The sequence below is a fragment of the Mastacembelus armatus genome, chromosome 20 (assembly GCF_900324485.2).
Source record: "Mastacembelus armatus chromosome 20, fMasArm1.2, whole genome shotgun sequence".
In the NCBI taxonomy this organism is placed as follows: Eukaryota; Metazoa; Chordata; class Actinopteri; order Synbranchiformes; family Mastacembelidae; genus Mastacembelus; species Mastacembelus armatus.
The window spans coordinates 11,392,252-11,411,163 of NC_046652.1; the positions used below are offsets into that span (position 1 = coordinate 11,392,252).

General features: G+C 41.6%; 1 protein-coding gene across 2 annotated transcripts in view; it reads right to left on the reverse strand.

Annotated features, from left to right (window-relative positions):
* tmem108 (transmembrane protein 108) overlaps positions 1–18,912 on the reverse strand; it is a 47,088-nt gene that overhangs the window by 20,916 nt on the left and 7,260 nt on the right. For both annotated transcript variants that reach the window (XM_026292622.2, XM_026292623.2), the window contains exon 2: positions 304–387. In XM_026292622.2, the coding sequence (XP_026148407.1) occupies positions 304–387 (84 nt within the window). The remainder of the gene's footprint in view (positions 1–303; positions 388–18,912) is intronic.

Genomic DNA, 18,912 nt, shown 5'->3' on the forward strand with positions numbered 1-18,912 from the left:
AATTTCTTCTGTTCACAGCCAGCTATAAAACCTTTGTATGAAATGCTGACACAGAAGAGCCAGATATTTTACATTATATTTTACACTAGAGTTCTATATATTAGCTATTTACTGTTCATAAAAAACCAGAAGTGAACCAAACGTGGCTCTGAAGTGCAAAGCAATAGAACTTCACAACTTTAACAACAAATTCCTCTTTTCATATGCAATGCCCGCTGACATGCTGGGCCCCTGGCTGCACACACTGCTGATGCCCTCATACCTGCCCCCCCCCCTCCTCAAAACACCCCTGGGTCCACTCACTCAGCAGCTGGCAGCGCAGGACCTGCAGGCTTGTCTTCATGGTATCGTGTGATCCGACTCCTCCTCCACAGTGCTCATGGTTCTCTAGTAGAGACAGAGTAAAAAAGAAAAGACAGGTAAGATGAAACTCAGCACTGAGGTATCAAATTCACATTTAAGTTATGATCAAGTCAGTGTACTGTGATTATGTCTGGACAAGTTTAGGCAGAATAGAGACAGAAAAGGAAGATGGGATGGCAGAAAAGATTGTGTACCTTGACAATGTGATCTTTGTAAAGACTGCTAGTTCCACCTCTCACAGCAGATAATGACACATCTCTGACATTTCATTATAACAGACCACACAGGTGGTGGTCAGCCTCAGCTACTGGGCTTCAAATCAGCCATGGCATCCTTTAGCCTGTGCTGGTCAGTAAAACCAATTATGGACCATTAAACATTGACCAGCAAACCTTGTTCTGAGACAGCCACTGCATGTGTGTCAGCAAGACAAGTACCCCAGGGTGCTCTTTACAAGAATGGCTCACCGATAGCCTTCTGCTAAATAAAAGGACAGACACACACGCACACACCTTTTACCCTTGGTATGTCCATGTGTGTGTATGCATGTTTGCATCCCTTCATAGAAATGCCACATGCCCACTTACACACACCATCCCGATAAACCCATTCACACTCCTGAAATGATGTTTTTGAACATATACAGACTCACCTAAGCACTCTTCAGCCTACCTGCATGAATAATCTGTTATGTGACATGTGAAATTAGATTTGCACCCCCATGGATGAGAGGTCTGGTTGCAAGCAACCTGTGTTTCTCTGGGAGATGTGTGAAATGAGAGGGACAGACAACAAAAGCACAGGGTGCTGATCCTTTCAAAAGGCTTTACTTCTCATAAAAGCAGCCCCACTCTGGAGATGAGGCAACACACCACATTTGAGTCATCCTCTTTATATTAGTGGCAAGTGTTGATGCAAAACCTTTCTATCTATCCATCCATCCATCCGTCCATCCATCCATCCATCTATCTATCTATGTTGGGTTCTGCATTGTTTTATTGCTATTCTTGCTTGGGTCCATTGGGTACATTACGTACATATAGTATATTGATGACTTAAAACAAAAATCATATAGACCAGGTCTGACAAACTAAAACCCAGTGAATTTATTTAGTTATTTATTATAATTATTTATTTTATTATTTTACATTTATTCCTGTAGCTGGTCAACATCCCTTCAGCCGACGGTCACAGCTTTGGTTTGTGTTTGTGTAAATGCTGTCCAGCAAGTTACATAAGCCTTGTTGACGATGTGGGCCATTATTAGCCAATTAAATATGATAAATTGTAACATTACGGAGCAATTAAGGTTTTTATGTTAGTTTGCTGGAAAGGGCACTATGAATAGCCAATCTAGCGACAGTATGTATCAGGAGCTTCTACTTTATTTCTGCTGTATTTGCATCTTAACAAGGCAAAATGAAAAGCATAAAAAGCATCGGGAAATATTACAATTGAACAAACATGAGGGAGAAAATTGTGAACAATCAAATGATATCAAGTGTGTGTACAATCAACAAACAACATTATCTAGGTTAACATCCATTCATCTACAATAATGCTTGTGTTTGGATACTGTATATCAAATTTTGCTGACTGTAACCTAATAGATTGCTATCTTGTCTCTCTATCTATTGTTTATGAATGATAAATTGGAAAAAACACTTTGCTCGTCATGTCCTCAAAAAAATGAAAACAATGTAAAATACATAACTAAATTGGCTATCAAGGTATGCTTTTGGATGACATATGGACACAATTCTTTGTCAGCCTTGTTCCAAATGTTAGGAAAATGAACATTGAGTTGCTTTGCTGCTTCGCCGCTCTTAACTCACAGCTTCGACTATAATGGCATGGGCTCAATCGTAATATAGTGCAGGTAATTGTAAAAGAGATGAGGCTGCAAGAAAGGTAGTGGCAGAAAATGAGTTTTCCCAGTTTCACATCTGAAGAAATGACGCTGGCTGTAACCATCCCAAACTCCAAGTCTGCAGCCTGTTTGTGCTTTAATGTTTTTAGGGCCACGTTCCGAGTCTAATAAGCTCAACGGCACAGTGTGCAGGCAGCAGCTGAGCCTTTTCATGGTGATTAAACCTCATGAGCAGTGCTAGTAGGCAGGCAAGTGCAGGCCTATGGATACACTCTAATTTACAGGCCAGAAGAGGTGAGGCTAGCGAAAGGTGAGTGGGAGAGATGAGATAATGACAAGAATCATTTCATTGACAGTTAATATCACAGTGTAGAACAAGGTTTCTGCTAAGAAATAAGCGGAAGCTGCATGAACAAAAGACAGGCTGTTGGGGGGCTGAAGTAAAAGAAGCCAGGCAGGTAAATAGGATAACAGACATAGTTGCATTTAATACCAAAACCTCAGACAGCATGAGAGGTTCACTGGCAGCTGCTGGTAGTTTTGTTTCTGCAAAGTTAAGCACCACCACTACAGATACCAGAATTCATCAGTCCATCACAATGTAATAACTTTCCATAATTTAGAAATACTTCCTCATACTTTTTCAAACGTCTCTTACAAAAGTCTCATGGACCCATAAACCAGACTTTCAGGATTGGATCTCATTTTTAGGACAACAACAAACACCCACCAATGCAGCCTCTTGTGTCCAGTAAAAAGTAGTGGTGAGGATGTTCATACAGTTATAAAGGTTCACATTGGCAATTGAAAAGAAGGGAAACTCCATGGGCATCCAAGAGGCCAGATCGTTGACTACATCCTCTGCAAGTCCTGAGCAAGAACTGCAGTGCATGTGAAATGATATGGAAAAAGATGGGAAAACCATCCTCTACTGCCCTTAAGAATAAAAATAGAAAACACCACAAGATCAACAATGATCTGGAACAAATTTTAACAAGTGAAAATGCCTTAATAGACTTCGTACATAACAGCCTTGCTTTCTGCTGGAGAGGAAATAAAGTTGCATGGCAACTGACATGCACACAGACGGCAGCCATCACCATAGCAACCCTAATAGTACATTATATTCAAATTCATTCACAAGGACATTTTGGGGCTCCAACAGAATAGGGGGAAAATGAGAATATTAGGAATTACTGGATTTCTCACTTACCTTCAGCAAAGTGAGAAATCCAGTAAAGATTTCGTTAGTCATGGGTATAGGCTTTGTGTTTGTGGTCCTGCTGACAAGCTTGACCTCTGACAAGCTCTGGTCTCTGAAGGTCCCAAACTACAGGTCTGAACAGTGCATCTAGAGGGGGTGCAGAGTAGAGGCCAAAGCCAAGGTCACCCAAGACGTTATAATAAAATAGGCCTGTCACTCCATCTCTCTGTGGCCACCAGCCGCAGGGATAACAATGCTTTTAATTTTGGACTTCCCTCTATTCTGCAGTTATGTATAAGAGCCCAGACAGCAGGCTGGCGGCTTGCCCACAGTGGTTGAACCCTGAGAGCTTTTCCATTACGAGGGATTAGGAGGAGGAAGGAAAGAAAGTGTGGAAGTCAACAACGGCAGTGTGAACTACAGTGTTGTACTCTCAGTCAACTGATAACTGGGCATCCTATCAAAACTGATGCTTTTTCTCCCCTGCAGTTTTGATGCCATGCTCTGATTTATCTGTTTGTAATGAACTGGAGGGAGCTTTGTTCCAGCTCTGTGAGGAAGCAAGTACAGATTTTAGAGAGGCGACGTATGAAAGCGGCTCGAAATATGTTCTTTTTAGTCAGTCAGCAATTAAAGCAGTCGTAGGATCACAGTGACTGTGGTTATGCTGTGCCATATAAAAAGCTGGTTGCCTCAGTGATTTCACAGCATCACAATCTAAACTTGATATGATCTCAGAGAGTTTAGCTCCATCTTGAGTTGTGCAAAAACAATTTCCCTCAGCCCTGCCCTTCCACCCAGGGGACGTGCCCACACAAACTACATTCAATCTTTTTTCCAATGTTGTTTTAGCCCTTTGATGGAAATGATCAAACAGTGCCTGATAGCAACAGGGTTTCAGTCTTACTCTGTCCACGTGTTTCTTGTGCTGCTGGCCTGGGGCTGTGGTGACTCAGGAGTATGGCCTTACTGCCAGGGGGTGTTGATACGCACTTGTGACCTTGCAGTGCAACCGAATGCTCAAGCAACCACAGAGAAGCTGATTACAATTCAGTTATGAAACCATTTTTTTTTTTCTAGGGTTAAAAGCCACTGCCAGTGACTCAAGCACAAGAAAGACTCTGGGGCTCTTGAAAACCTAATTGTCCAGGCAGGATACACACAACTGACTGATTATGAGTATTGATTCAGTGTAACAATAGGCCTAAATTAAATACAAGCAGCAAGCAGTACAAACAGCAATACGTGTCCAAGCATCCTCCCATCCCTGAAGGCACTCATACTGCTGAGTCGCTGTCATGGCCCTGGATGGTAAAACCTGGCAGGATGAGTTGCTGGTGCTGCGTCATGAAGGCTGGTGGAGAATGCGTGGGCTATCAATCAGCACCATCACTCCCCTCCGGGCGCTGCCCGTGGTACAGCAACACACCAGCCATTAAAAGAGCATTAAGCTCCCAGTATGCTGGGATGTTCACCCTGGTTATAACAATGGAGGGTACACACTGCTGTTTACAGAAGAGCAGGTAATGTATTACACTGTACATGTAGCCTACTTTCTATGAACCTGACAAAGTGCAAATGATATTATCTTCAAAATATCGTTGTTAAAAAAGGTATATTAAAAATCTTAGTGTATATAACATCTAGTACTGCATATATAGTACTGTGCAAAAAAAAACAAAACAGCAGCAGATCTCTCTGGTTTGACCTGCACACAGTTTCTCCTGGTACTTTGCAGCACCTTGGAGAAGCTACTGCAGTTCTTCTGTAGATTCAGGCTGTCCCAGTGTTTCTGTCTCTTCATGTGATCCCAGACTGACTCCACACTGTGAGATCAGGGCTCTGTGGGGGGTCAGACCATCTGCTGCAGGACTCCTGGTTCTTCTTGCATCTGAAAATAGTTCTTCATGTCCTGCACTATGAACCTGGGATCAATCAGACACCTGATAATGTTGTGTGATAAGAATCTAAAACATCTAAAGTGCCTAAACCTTTTGGTTAGACAGTATGACCATCATGGAACATGTGGACCAAAGTGAAGTCTAGGGCCAAGTTAGAGCAGAGAATAAAAAAAAAGCACTATTTCACTGTTATTGTTGTTTCATCCCCTAACATTTTGTGCTTGGACAAATCATCAGTAACTGGATTGTACTAAATGTATTACTACTGCTTCTTCCTGCTGTCCAGGGTTGCAGGGCAGGGGGACAGGACCCAATGCCAGCTGACATTGGGCAAGAGATGAGGTGCACCCTGGACAGATCACCAGTCCACCACAGGGCTGACACAGAGACAGACAAACACAATTTAAAGTCAACAATTAGCCTAACCTGCATGTGCCTGGACTATGGGATGAACCCAGAGTAGAAAATCCACACAGACATGGGGAGAACATCACACAGAAAGGCCCCAGGTCAAGTGGGACTCAAACCCATAATCCTCTTGCTGTGAGGTAATGTACCGCCCCAATGTATTTTTCAGAGTTGTTGCTTATATATAAGATTTTTAAACAATTCAAATAAGTTGGTAGTTGTGCTATATAAAGACTATATAGAGTTTTGTCTGTGCCGACTAAAATGATGCCATCAGGATGGATATATCACCTGCTACAGACTGTTGAAGGCAAAACAACAACACCTTAACAACAACCTCTTCTGGGCATGACGTGAAAGTGAATACTGAAGTAAAACAAAATGACACATCAGACTTATTATCAGGCTACAGGCCAAAATGTTTATCAAACTGGGAGTCCGAACAAATTTCCAGGTATGAAAACATTAACTTCAACAATAAAAATGCCTCCAGGTTTCAGCTCATATGCCTCCAATGCCAGATCAGGCTTATACAGGTAGGTTTTATGTGACAGTGAGCATGCTGTCAGCCTCATATCAATGTCTTGGCTATAGTCCCCAGTTTAACATATTGTATATGTTAGTGCAGAGAAAGGAGGACGGTTTAGCTTTAAAGATGATGTGCCTGTCAATAGTCATTAATGTAGAAGCAACAGAGCACAGAAGCAGGAACTTTCTTTTTTTGAGTCTGCATTAGTCAGAGTTACTGGAGTTTTTTTTTTTTTTTCTCTTTAGTTTCCTTAGACGTCTTCTGTCTACCAGCTTCATAACCACATCACATTAACAATGAAGAATCCTGCTCGTGCTGTCACAGGATGAATGAATTTCTCACTCGTTCAGTGGAGAACTCCCACTCAGGAAGATCAGAGCACCTGTGTTCAGGGGCGACTGAAGAGGAGTGGAACAGCATCATCGGCCTCTTCATTACTCAACACACACACACATGCAGCCAGGACCAATGACTAAAGCAATTCATCAGAGGCATTGTAGCCGAAGGCCTATCTGTGGGTGTGCGAACATGTGAGACACAGACAGAAATCTGGCCGATGTGTACAGCTGCCACAAAGTTCATCTACATGCAGTCACATCTTCAGTAAGTCAAGTGTCGCAGGAGTCAATTCAAAGTTTATTTTTTCTGACTTCAGTCTACTCATGTCCACGTCTTTAGCTAGTCAAGTTTCATAACAGTCCAGCACAAGCCAGGACGTAAATTCCAATCGATTTGGTGAAGATTCACCACAGTCCAAATCAGTCCAGCTGGTGTTCGAGGTCTACATCTTTAAGTCGTCACCGAGGGAATCTTTAAATTAATAGTAAATAAAAAATCCTAAAATACACAGCACACCATCAATGCAACAAAGACAAGATGGAAGAAAAAATAATAATATTTCCAAGGAACTGGTTCCTTTAAACCTCTGTCTTTCCATCTGTATGTTCAAGACCGTTTCGGTCGAGAGAAACTTAAGTCAGATCTCTGTAAGTCCAATCCAGCCTTCAAGCTGTTATTTTTGTGACTTCAGTCTAGCTCAAGTACTAGTATCATATTTTAAGTCAGGTCTTCAAGGACTCACATCCATATCAAGCCTCAAATCCTCATTTCAGTGTTTTAGGATGACCCAAGTCTCAAGTCTTAGTCTGAATAAAACCCAAGGAATGTTATACTGTCTGATTCATTCAGCAGGGGATTGAAACAGTGGTGATGAGTTTAGCCACGCTGTGTAACACATACCTCAGGTCGGGTTTTGAGACAGGTAACAGAGCCCCAATGAAGAACTGCTGACAGGCTGGTTATATCAGTGGAAAGAGGACACTGCAGACTGAATATCAAGCACTTGGAGAGATTGAGGGAAAACTGCAGTCAGTGGATAGAGGTGGTAAGAGCTGAAGACAGAACAGGTCAAGAGCATGAAGAGAAATCTTCATTACCAAAATTGCAGTGTAGTTTGACACGTCAACAGACAATGGAAAATGGTCAGGCGAATCAAAGACTAAGAGCTTATTATTTTGTACCAAAGTTTAACATTCAGAAGGAAAATCTATTACGAAAGATACAAAAATGTCAACTAATGTCATGCTTTTTAAGAAAGGGAGTGGGCGATTATGGGTAGAGTAAAAAAAACAACAAAAAAAAACCCCAAAAAAGACCAGTTGAAGAGAAAGTGTACATAAAAAAAAAAAAAGTAAATTACAATACTCTACCAAAGCTGCTGAATGACACCTAACAGTATGTCCAATTTAATGAATGTGGAGAGTATATGGTCAGGACACTAACACACCTGGGAGACTTAGAGACCTGTGGTACTAGCAAAATCCTTGGCACAAGCTGATACCTACTCTCCTGAGAGTTATTGAGCCAGGCAGTAAAGGAACAGACATTGGGATGCAGCTCACCCTCACCACCGTCTGAGTCATAAATATCCTCCCCCTATCTCCGTCTCTCTGTCACTCTCTCCCTCTTTCTTCTTTCCGTCCTTATGTGACCCCTGACTAAGTAGCTGACTGCTGCTGTGAGCAGCTCACTGATGATAAAGAGTAAAGTGAAACTACAGCGTGTCACATCCCTCTGTGCTTGTCACAACCGGTAGAACAATCAAAAAAATAACACTGGACTGCAAAGCAGGTGAAAGGGGCTTAGGGCGATGGTTAAATTCACCACGCTCATTGAATGCATGGTGACACTTCCCACAGTCATCTGGGGTTTCATGGCTCAGTCTGAACACAGCACAGACGCTGCAAACAAATGCATGTTTTAATTCATCTCCGCTCTAAGAAGGTCATGTCAGAGCAAATCTACAGCACATGGTCAATGGAAATAATACTAATAATAGTGTTTTTTTCAATCCTAACACACCGCCTTGGTTTGATCACACAAACGAAATTGACAGATCTAATTGAAATTGTTCAAAAATTACATTTAAAAGCACTTTAACAAAACAGTGTTAGTGGTTTCTAGCAACTTTTGGAGCCTCAGGCCAGACTGGGGTGTTTTCACAGGAATTATTAGATTTGTCTCCAATTTCCTCTTTCTCTATGTGATTCTGCATTTGTTGTACAAACTGCTGGTTTGTACAACAAGAAGTGAACAAAGCAGGATGAATAATGTAAAAAAAAACAATCTTGTAGAAGCCGTCTGACCACCAGCCTTGAGGATAAGTAAATTATTAGAGCAAGTTGCCTTACCTGACTAAAATGAAAAGCAAACCTTTCTCTCTTTGAGCTCTTTTTTAGATCTGAAACACCTGGGGAAAAGCATTTGATCAAAGCCTCATTCTTGGCGTCTGTCTCACGGCCAGATCTCCAGACTGTTACATCTCACAGTGCCGCTGTAAACTGTCAGGCCGACCAACAGATTGATATGTAAAGTCTGCCTCTCCTGCTCGGCCACATTGATTATCAGACTAGTCCCGCTCAATGAGGCCACAGCACCAGATAGCAAGCGCATAATCCTCCACGTAATGGCTGTCAAAGATCTAAATTTACAGCAGGAAGATATGCTAGGAGACCTTTGATGAAGTATCTGACCTAATCATTCAAAGATGAAACCACCCCTGGATAGACATGCCACTGCAGAATCTTCTTATTTAACTTCATAAGCATTACATTACATTTGGAAAGGCTATTCTCAGAGTGTCTACTTGGTGATCATTTTCATTGTCGGATGTTCTCTTTTCCTTCAAAGGCTGGGAATGATAGACGAACTTGTGTGTCTAAGTCCCTGACGTCCGGAGGCGTCACAAGAGGCTTTTATGGCTCTATGTAGGGATCTCCGGCAACATCTCTGGGCAACACTGGGATTGATGTTGTAGAAAAGCCCTGAGCTGCAGCGCCTCTCTCCTTCATCTCCTATCTCTCTCTTTGCTGCCGACTTCTTTAATGTCATGTTGCGCTTTCATCGAAATAAGTGCGTTCCTCTTTCTGTTCCCTCATCTTTACTTCAGACTTGGTCTTCATGTTCTCAACCCCTTGAACCAAAGAGGCAATTTAAAGCTGCCAGAGTCTTCAAGCTTAAAAATGGGAGTTAAAAAATATGATAAATAATTTAAAGACTTTCATCTAGTACGCAAAATCTCAACCTTTATTATGATTTATTGTGACTATATGGCTCTGGCTATGTGAAAGTCTTAAGTGTGCTTAGACTGAGAAGACACTTCGACTAACAGTATGCAAGAATGTGATGTTTTGTTTCATAGAAACAGAATACTAAGTTTACAGTTTCAAAATAGGTTGAAGTTCGAGGAGATTTTTAGTTTTTCATCAAAGGAGCCTTTGTACTAGTTTGATTTTAAGGCTCACAACTTTATCATTTATGTCTTATTTTACTGGCAGCAGCAGGCACCTGTTTCAGTAAAAAAAAAAACAAACAAAAAAAAAACCTTGTATGTTTTCCTGCAGCAAAGAGCAGACAAAATTAGAACCCGATCATTTGCACAGATAGGGATATTCTGAAGATAAACAACCAGATATTTCCCTCGGGAGATAAAATTGTGAGCGAATTTAGGACTTAGGGTGCCAGAAACATGATTTTCAAGATTCTGGTTTTTCTTCAAGCAACCTAAAAATTATCCTGCAAATGTCATCTCAAAGAAAAATGCCAGTTTCTACACTAAAAAAGGCTGTTTTTTTTCAACCGGAGGGTCTAAACAAAAACACTTGGAATAAATCTCACTGTTATTAGCTTTGGTAGTACGATAGAGTGACAACAAAATTGAGATAAAAATCCAAGATGCATAATAGGACAGCATTACAAAAGACCACCTGAGCAGCAGAATCAATGTGGGAAAAGCCCCAGTGTATCATCTAAATGCACCTAGAAACAAACTCCAGCATCAGGTAGAAAAAAAATTGATCTGAGGACACATCTGCCCTACTCCTACATTCAGCCCAGCAAGTGTTTTTCAAAGCATTTTTATTAATAGTAATTCTGAGAGCGGCAGATAAGAAAATCGTGTAACTTAGTTTGAGATTTTTTTTTTTTTTGGTGTAATTGTGCCAAAATTTAAATGATGTGAAAAACTGACTATAATGCTGATGGTCAGAGATTCCTCCATCTGACAGTAGGTCACCAGCAGGTTGAACACCTGTCACACCTCACTGTCTGCCAGTCAAGGTGATGTCTGACCTGCTGGAGTTCAAACTGCCCTCCGGGGCAAGCTGACACAGTTTAGGAGTCGCCACTGGCAGAAACAGAATGACTTAGCTGGAGAAACAGTGTCTTTCAAGATGCTCAAATGACTCAAACTACTTTTCTTTGTTTCTGTTTTTTTTTATTCAAAGGTTGAATGATTAATAAGTTGAATTTTGGTCTAACTGGTCTAGAGGAAATTTATTCAAACTGCACCATGTACTGTTTTTCTAAATATACACCCACTTTAAAAATCATAAATTGGAAATGTAAGCGAGCGCTACCTTTGATGACCCCTGGAGTCCTGCATATATGTCTTATTTTTCTTATATTTCAGCACAGGATGGAACTTCAGAGCACTTGCAAAAAACAGCAAACAAATGTCAAAAAGGTGGAGAAGATTTTCGGCGTTTCTCCATCTCCATGAGCTACAAAAAAAGAACTGATCATTGAAAAAAGTGTGCATGGTGTATATAATGAATCCAAAATTGGATGTATACATAGGATTTGCAGTCCTGTTTCTTAAGACAATAGTGAGCAACATCTGTGGGACATCCCATCCAATCTCATCTCCCTGTTGAATCTGTTCTCTGCTCTGATTGGTAAGGCAGCAGGTATTTTTAGCTCCACGCGTTCGATAAAAGCAGACACAGATTTTAAATTGAGACAAACAGACAAGGCAATACCACAGCAAAATAGCATGACACAGCACTAGCACCGCAACGCCAAGGGTGCTGTCAGCCACCATCTATCCTCCAGCCTCCCAGTGGGCATCACAGTTAACACAAGGTCTCCCTGAGCGCACCTTAGCCTTTTATGACAAGCAAGTAAATCATTAAAGAAAGCCAACACCACTTAGTCACAGACAGCCAGAGCATAACCACACGCTTTGATTCAGCGCAGCTAAACTTTGGGCCCGTCGAGAGCAGAAGCACAATTAGTGCACTTCAGCCCAACTGCTGCAACATTAAACTGAGATGAACCACTTGTGAAAATGCTTTCCACTCAAAGTGATGCTGTTTCCGAGGAGAGGAGAGGCAGCGGTCTAAAGCCTGGTTCACTGGCCTCAGAAGAAATGGTGACTCACTCGCCAGTGGGGGTTAACTGAAGTGCCCTTACATCCAGTTGAGCTCAGACAACAAGATGGATATTAAGAGAGTTTATTTATGAAAGGACAGTCAAGTTGCATGTCTAAATGATTCATGTCATCTAGCAAAGTATCATGCATGAACATGAAAGTAATTTTAGTTGCCTGGAGGGTGAAGATTAAAAATGTAGTGGTGCAAGATGGAAAAACAATGGTTGTACCTTGTGGTAGTGAACCCAGCCCCTCTATTCTAGGTTTTATTTAATGCACAATAAGACACGATGGGTTGCCACAAACATACAGTTCATAACACGAAAAACAAACTTAATCCCTTCAAATCAACATAGCAGGTGTAAGTGTCTTAACTATTTCAGGCTGAGGGGATGAGGGCAACAACAAACTCTGCGGAGCTGTGAGCAATTTAGTCTGATGACAGTCATGTGATCATCTATACAGCTGTAACAACTCATAGTTACTTTATTAGTGAGGGTTAAAACCATCCATTCATCCATCCATTATCTATACCTCCATCCATCCATCCATCCATTATCTATACCTCCATCCATCCATCCATCATCTATACCTCCATCCATCCATCCATCCATCCATTATCTATACCTGCTAATTCCTTATCAGGGCCACAGGGATCTGCTAGAGCCTATCCCAGCTCCCTTTGGGTGAAAGGCAGGGGTCACCAGTCCATTGCAGACAAATCTAAACTAATATAACAGTGATTTCTAACTCAGAGGTTGGTATGCCCATAGAGTCACTAGGCAAAATCAAAATGTGTCATAAAATGATTTTTAAAACATGAGAAATTTGTTTCCTTACATTCTGCAGTTGAAATGCCAAAAAGCTAGTATGTGAACCTCGAGTTGAGATGATCTAGAGATCAAGAATGAATTTCCACATTGAAATACTGGGTTACAATCACAACCCACATATCTTAGGAAGTCTAATCTGAGGTAACCAAAGAGGAAATACCAAACTTAGGAAATCCTTTTGTTCCAGAACGACACTATAATATGGATTTCACGACGTAAAGGGACAATAGACAGTGGAATTCACTCTTTCCTGTCGAGAAATGATCTGAAAAGCTTGAACACATCTACGAACCACACAAGAGCTAATGTCTGGTGCAGGACAGGAAACAAGGCCCTTTGGCACATAAAGGAATGTCCATGAGGTAGACACAGCAATCATGAGCTGTACACAAGAATTTGAATTGCAAAGGAGGAAATACATATCACAGTCAGTGTGTCACTATACATCCTGTTGTACTTCATGGGCTGCAAACATGGGCAGTGAAAAACCTCAGTGAGGAAGAAAAAACTAAAAGTCCAGGAAGTTCCTTATTCAATACGCACGACCTTAATTTTACCTCTTGACGCAGCCTCTTGTCTGGTAACAATGGCAGGAACAAAAAACAGTGGGGGAATGTGTTCTTTGGAGGGGGTGAGTGTATTGTACCTCGTTTCCTTCAGCAGTGCAGCAGGGACCACTGAGAGCCAGATGGGAGGACTGAACGAGAGAAGCAACATCCTTAGAGAACGTCCAAGGTCCAGAGATTTCCCGCCTGGTGACGACCACGTGTCCAAAGCCAGAAAGCAAGAAGGACGGAGAGAGAGATGTTGTATTGTTCTCTGCCCTCCGTCTCTCCCCTCCCCTCCTCCCCCCCCCCCACCCCCCCCCTCTGCTCCAACCCCCACTATTAGTGAGAGGGATTAACTCCATGAGCTGCTAGTCCTGAGGGTATGCATGGCTCGCCATATTTCTGTCTTTGTAACCTTAACCCAAAAACCAAGTGTTAGCCCTCAAACAGGGGTCTGAAAACGTGAGGACCAGCCAAAACGTCCTCACTTTGCCCCAAAGTCCTCACTCCATTAGAATAATCCTCAAAATGGTCCTCGCAATGCCAGAAATACAACTACACAAACACACACGTCACATTAGGCTGTCTGCGTGTGACAGACAGAGGCAGATGAACTCTACAAAAACACAACAAGGACAATTGGCCTGCATCTGGAGAATGTATTTATGTATGAGCAGCTCTGGATGAGCGTGTTCAATTCTCCAAACAGACTCTAGGGCTAACAGGCCAATTACATCAAACTCTGTGCAACACACACACACACACACACACACACACACACACACACACACACACACACACACACACACACACACAAAAACGTTTGTGGATCTTGCTGTGAATGATAAGAGCCTAGAGTTTTACATCCAGACAGGGGTGACATTTCTTCTTCACCCTACACATAAGAGAGCAATGAATAAAAATAAATAATATTTAATTAGCAGGTGGAAGCATAATACTTGATGGCAAGGAAACTGTGGCAGCTGCAGCTGCAATGACTCGAGGCAGGGCCCCCTGTGTCTCTGGGACCGGTGTTTACCTGGAGATGTCAAAAGATATGATGACGTGGGGACTTGACAGGTTTGACATTTTAAAGTGAGATCCTGCTGAAGCTGATCCAGTGGGAGTCCAGTTAGAATAGAGGAGGTGCTGGGGGAGCACGGTTGTGACATGTTGTTTGGATTAATATCAGAGAGCGGACACAGCACTCTGAGTCAGTGCTCAGAAAATCTGTTAGCAAGCAGCAAATCACAGATTAAATGTATCAGAAGAAGCAGAATTTGAACCGTTACTAGGCAGATAAATGCTATATAAAAAGAAATATCTCTGAAAGAAGCAGAAGAAAGAAAAAGCAGCACACAATTGTACCGCCTTTAGTTTAAGTCTTCAACATTGTTTTTTTCTTTCACAGTTACAATGCAACACGCCTATATACTTTGTTAGAACAGTTAGAACAATTACAATGTCAGAAAAATATCTGAAAATGCACAAAGATGATTTATGCCCAGTAGCAATAAAAGCAGAGGAGAAAATCCACTTTCCTTCATTCACACACTCACAAAAAATGAAGATTTTCCAAAGACATAGCATGTGTCTACATATTGCAGTAGCAATTTAGACACAGCAGCAAATAATGGTTATTTTCAGCAGTGATAATTATTGTTCATTACCTCTATGATTACCAACCAAAATACTAAGAGGTATGATCTTAGTTCAGTTAATCTAATGTGCTGCGAGCAAAATGCCTTAAAAATAACAAACAATAAGTTGCCATCTATTAATTTTCTGATTTTTGTCAACTGAAACATTTACCAGTATAAAAGTCTTCAGTCTCAAACTGATTAAACATTGTTGTCAATGACTGAAATCTTCTCATTTCTTGTAGCATTTAAAAATAATCTGCGCCTCTGCAACTGGGCTACACAGCTAATAATATCTGTCCTGCTCATGGCATCACATCGGTGAACCTCTGTGAGAAAAACAAGTCTTAAGTCTTGCCAAGTCTTGAAGTCTTAAGATGAAGCTGAGGAGGCTCTGAGCCCTGCTGATGAACATTTAGAAACATGTCTCGTTCAAACTGTAAAGCTCCTACATTGGTGCACGCGAGCTAAAACTGGATTCATGTGTTTATGTTGAATACTTGCACAATTGCAGCTAGTCTGATGCAGGAGGATCAGGATCAGCATGTAAGCTCCTTTGAGGAATGTAACTTAAATAAAAAAAAACATTGTTCCTACAGGGAGGCATGGTGGAGCAGTGGTTAACTCTAAATCGTCAGTAGGCGTCGATGGGAATGTCAGTGTTTGTCTGTCTGTATGTGTCAGCCCAGTGATAGACTGGCGACCTGTACAAGGTGTACCAATGTCAGCTATGATTGGCTCCAGCCCCTCAGTGACCCTCTACTGGATGAGCCATATAGATAATGGATGTATGGGATCTTAGGTGTGAAGTATTCTCAGTGTTTTAAGAACACGATGTGCATAAAAGCTTTAGCATGGATTAATGCCAAGCATCCATCAAATATCTCTCACAGTAGCCTATCTGAGAAATTATGAAGCTATCAGTGCAACCACTCAGCACACTAATTACCAATGCCATCCCAGGACACCCACCAGCAGTATCTCAGAGAGCAAGTGTATGTATGTGTGTGTATGTGTGTGTATGTGTGTGTTTTTCCATGACAAAAGTGTCTCATCAACAGACGTTTAATTACCAGAGGATAGGGAGCTTTAGTTTGTCCCCTCCATCACTCATGGCTGAATTAATGAATAGCTAACTGACCAACTGAGACTCAGCATGGTTTGGATGAAATCTGTGACACAGCAGGTGCACACAGTGTCAGCAGTGCTTAAATGTTATTATTGAAGTCGTGGTTCAATGACGTGGTAGGCTGAAGAAGATGCAGCTCAGAAGAAGAACTGAGCTTTGGAGCGATTTGTCTGGAAAGCTTCACAAAGCCTACGATTAGGTGATAAACCACAGCAGATACACACCCTTTTGTTTTGACTTGCAACAGGAAAGATAATGAACAACATGATGCAAATATTTACTGTCCAAGGAGTGATCATAGGTCTTAGTCTCCACCTTTCTAGAGATGAACAAATATGAAGAAAAGCAACAACATGTGTCTTAGTACCATGTTTTTTTTTATTTGATTTCATTCTCTGTATTTTCTTTTTCTGATTTTGTACTGCTAAATTATTTCGAGTTTCGAGTTCGAGTCTCAGGATCGGCAGGAATTGTCGGTGGGGCGGAGTGAATAGCCAGCGCCCTGTCCACCTTCAATACCACAACTGAGGTGAGACCCTTGAGCAAGGCACCGGACCCCCAGTTGCTCCCCTGGTGCCGCAGCAGTGGCTGCCCACTGCTCCAGGTGTGTGTTCATGCTGTGTGTGTGTGCACTTTGGGATGGGTTAAATGCAGAGCACAAATTCCGAGTATGGGTCACCGTACTTGGCTACACAAGTCACTTTCACTTCACTTTTCACTTTCACTTGTATCTATTGATAATTACAGCGCACTGTCACTTTTAAACATCAGGTTTTATCATAACAGACATACATTATTGAACCATTGGCTGAACTGGGCCTACAGCTGTTTCATAATATGTTTGCTACATTTGTCTGCACCCACTTTACTGATGAACACACAACCAACGCTTCCTCATAAGGAAAGTGGTCAGACAGTATCTTCAGTTACTGCATGTATAAACCAGGAATAAGAGAGTTAATGTGCCAGGTAATGAAACAATCCATCTGGTTGCTAATAATAATAATTAATTCCTTTGTTCTAACACTTGGTCAGAGCGTCTCATTGTTTTCTGGTTTGCAACACTAGTACAGTACTAGTTAAATTGCTTTTGTGCAACCAAACTAAAATCATTTTACAACGAACTGAAAGAGTAAAAAAAAAATCACAAATCTGTTTTTTTTTTCAATCTATGAATTATAGTTCAATCTATCTATCCTCTGTAATCTTGGCTGTTGGCTGAGTAATTTACTAATGAACTTATTTGTGCAAGAGGTAAAAGGTTTGCTAACACCTGCAGTACAATTTTACCTTTACCCAGCATCCTCAGTGTTGTTGGTCTCAGAAAGTATTCAGGGTTGGGTTTAAAGTGCGACAGAGCAGAGCTGCAGAGAGACAAAACCCACCCAACATACACACACACACATGAAAAAAAATAAATAACTGTGCCAGACAAAATGAATGTGAATGGCATTCCAGAGGCCTGTTTATGGCTTTCGTAGTTAAATGTCAAATGGTATGCCCCGCGGGAAGACAGAGCTGACTGGGAGAGAATTCGCAGGTGTCTCTCCGTTCATCACGCTGCCGCTCCTCTCTTCCTGTGTGTTGTTGGGCAGGGCACAATACTCAGAGATGAGCAGTAGGGTCTATTATTAGTGTAAGAGTTAACAATGAAGTGAATGCCCATGGGGAAAGAAGAGGAGCCAGCAAAACCTCACTGACATTATTTTAAGAGTTGCTGTGGTGACAATTTCTGCAGGACATGATTTCTGCACTGCAGATAACAAAGCTGTGGGTGCATTGCAATGTAAAGACCGTTCCAGGGTTTTAGATGCTACTGATAATTTATTACAAACCACTTAGGCCATTTTCCGACACAGACTTGCCTTCTGTGACAAAAAGGGGGCTGTTTTAGGTACAGATGAGACAATAGCTGCACTTACATAGTCTTTGTAGTCACTAAATGGTCACCCTAGTGCTGAATGGATGAGCAACATTTAGGGGAACTTTGAAATACAGTAACTTTCCATGTTGCCAGAGTGAGATTTGAAAAGCTTTTCCTGTTGCTGTTGAACCTGTCTGAAAACTTCTAAACTGCAACTATACTTAAAGTAATGCAATGTACGGCAAATTAAGCACAATACTCACAGTTTTAGGTAGTTGGCGGCTTTAAAGAGCCAATATACCTCATGCTCCGCAAACCCCTCAACAGGACGGCAGCAGGTCACGTTTTAATAACAGATCCAGCCTGATCCCAGTAATGGGACTGTTCAAGTGGAAACTGTTAAGGATTATAATTCTATAGGGCTAAAACCTGAAAAAACAGAGATATGGTCCTTTACGTTTGCCAAAAAAAAAAAATAGTTTTAAGGAAACCAACTGAAAAAACTCCAGATTCATAAACTCACTGTGGAGAGGGAGTGAAAAGTCATTGCATTTATGACAGCATGTTTGACAAATTGTATACTACAGCAAGTTGCAGTGTTGTTTACAGCACAAACAGCCTGCGCAGTGACATGGGTGCTCAATTTATATTCAGCTTCTGACAAACCCAAAACGTTAAGCCATCTCTTCTTCCCAAAGGACGCTCTCCTCTTCAGGGGGGGGGGGGGGGGGGGGGGGGGGGGGAGTCATTCCAGCAGCTCCAGCTGCAGTTTTATTTGGTTCATGCTGCCTGTCGTTCAGAGCACTGCCATTCTCTGTACATACATATGAGATAATCCAGGTATGAAGATGGATCTCATGGTTCAGTGGGTCTAAATCAGAACGAAGTGGAGGGATAGATGTGAAAGATGCTG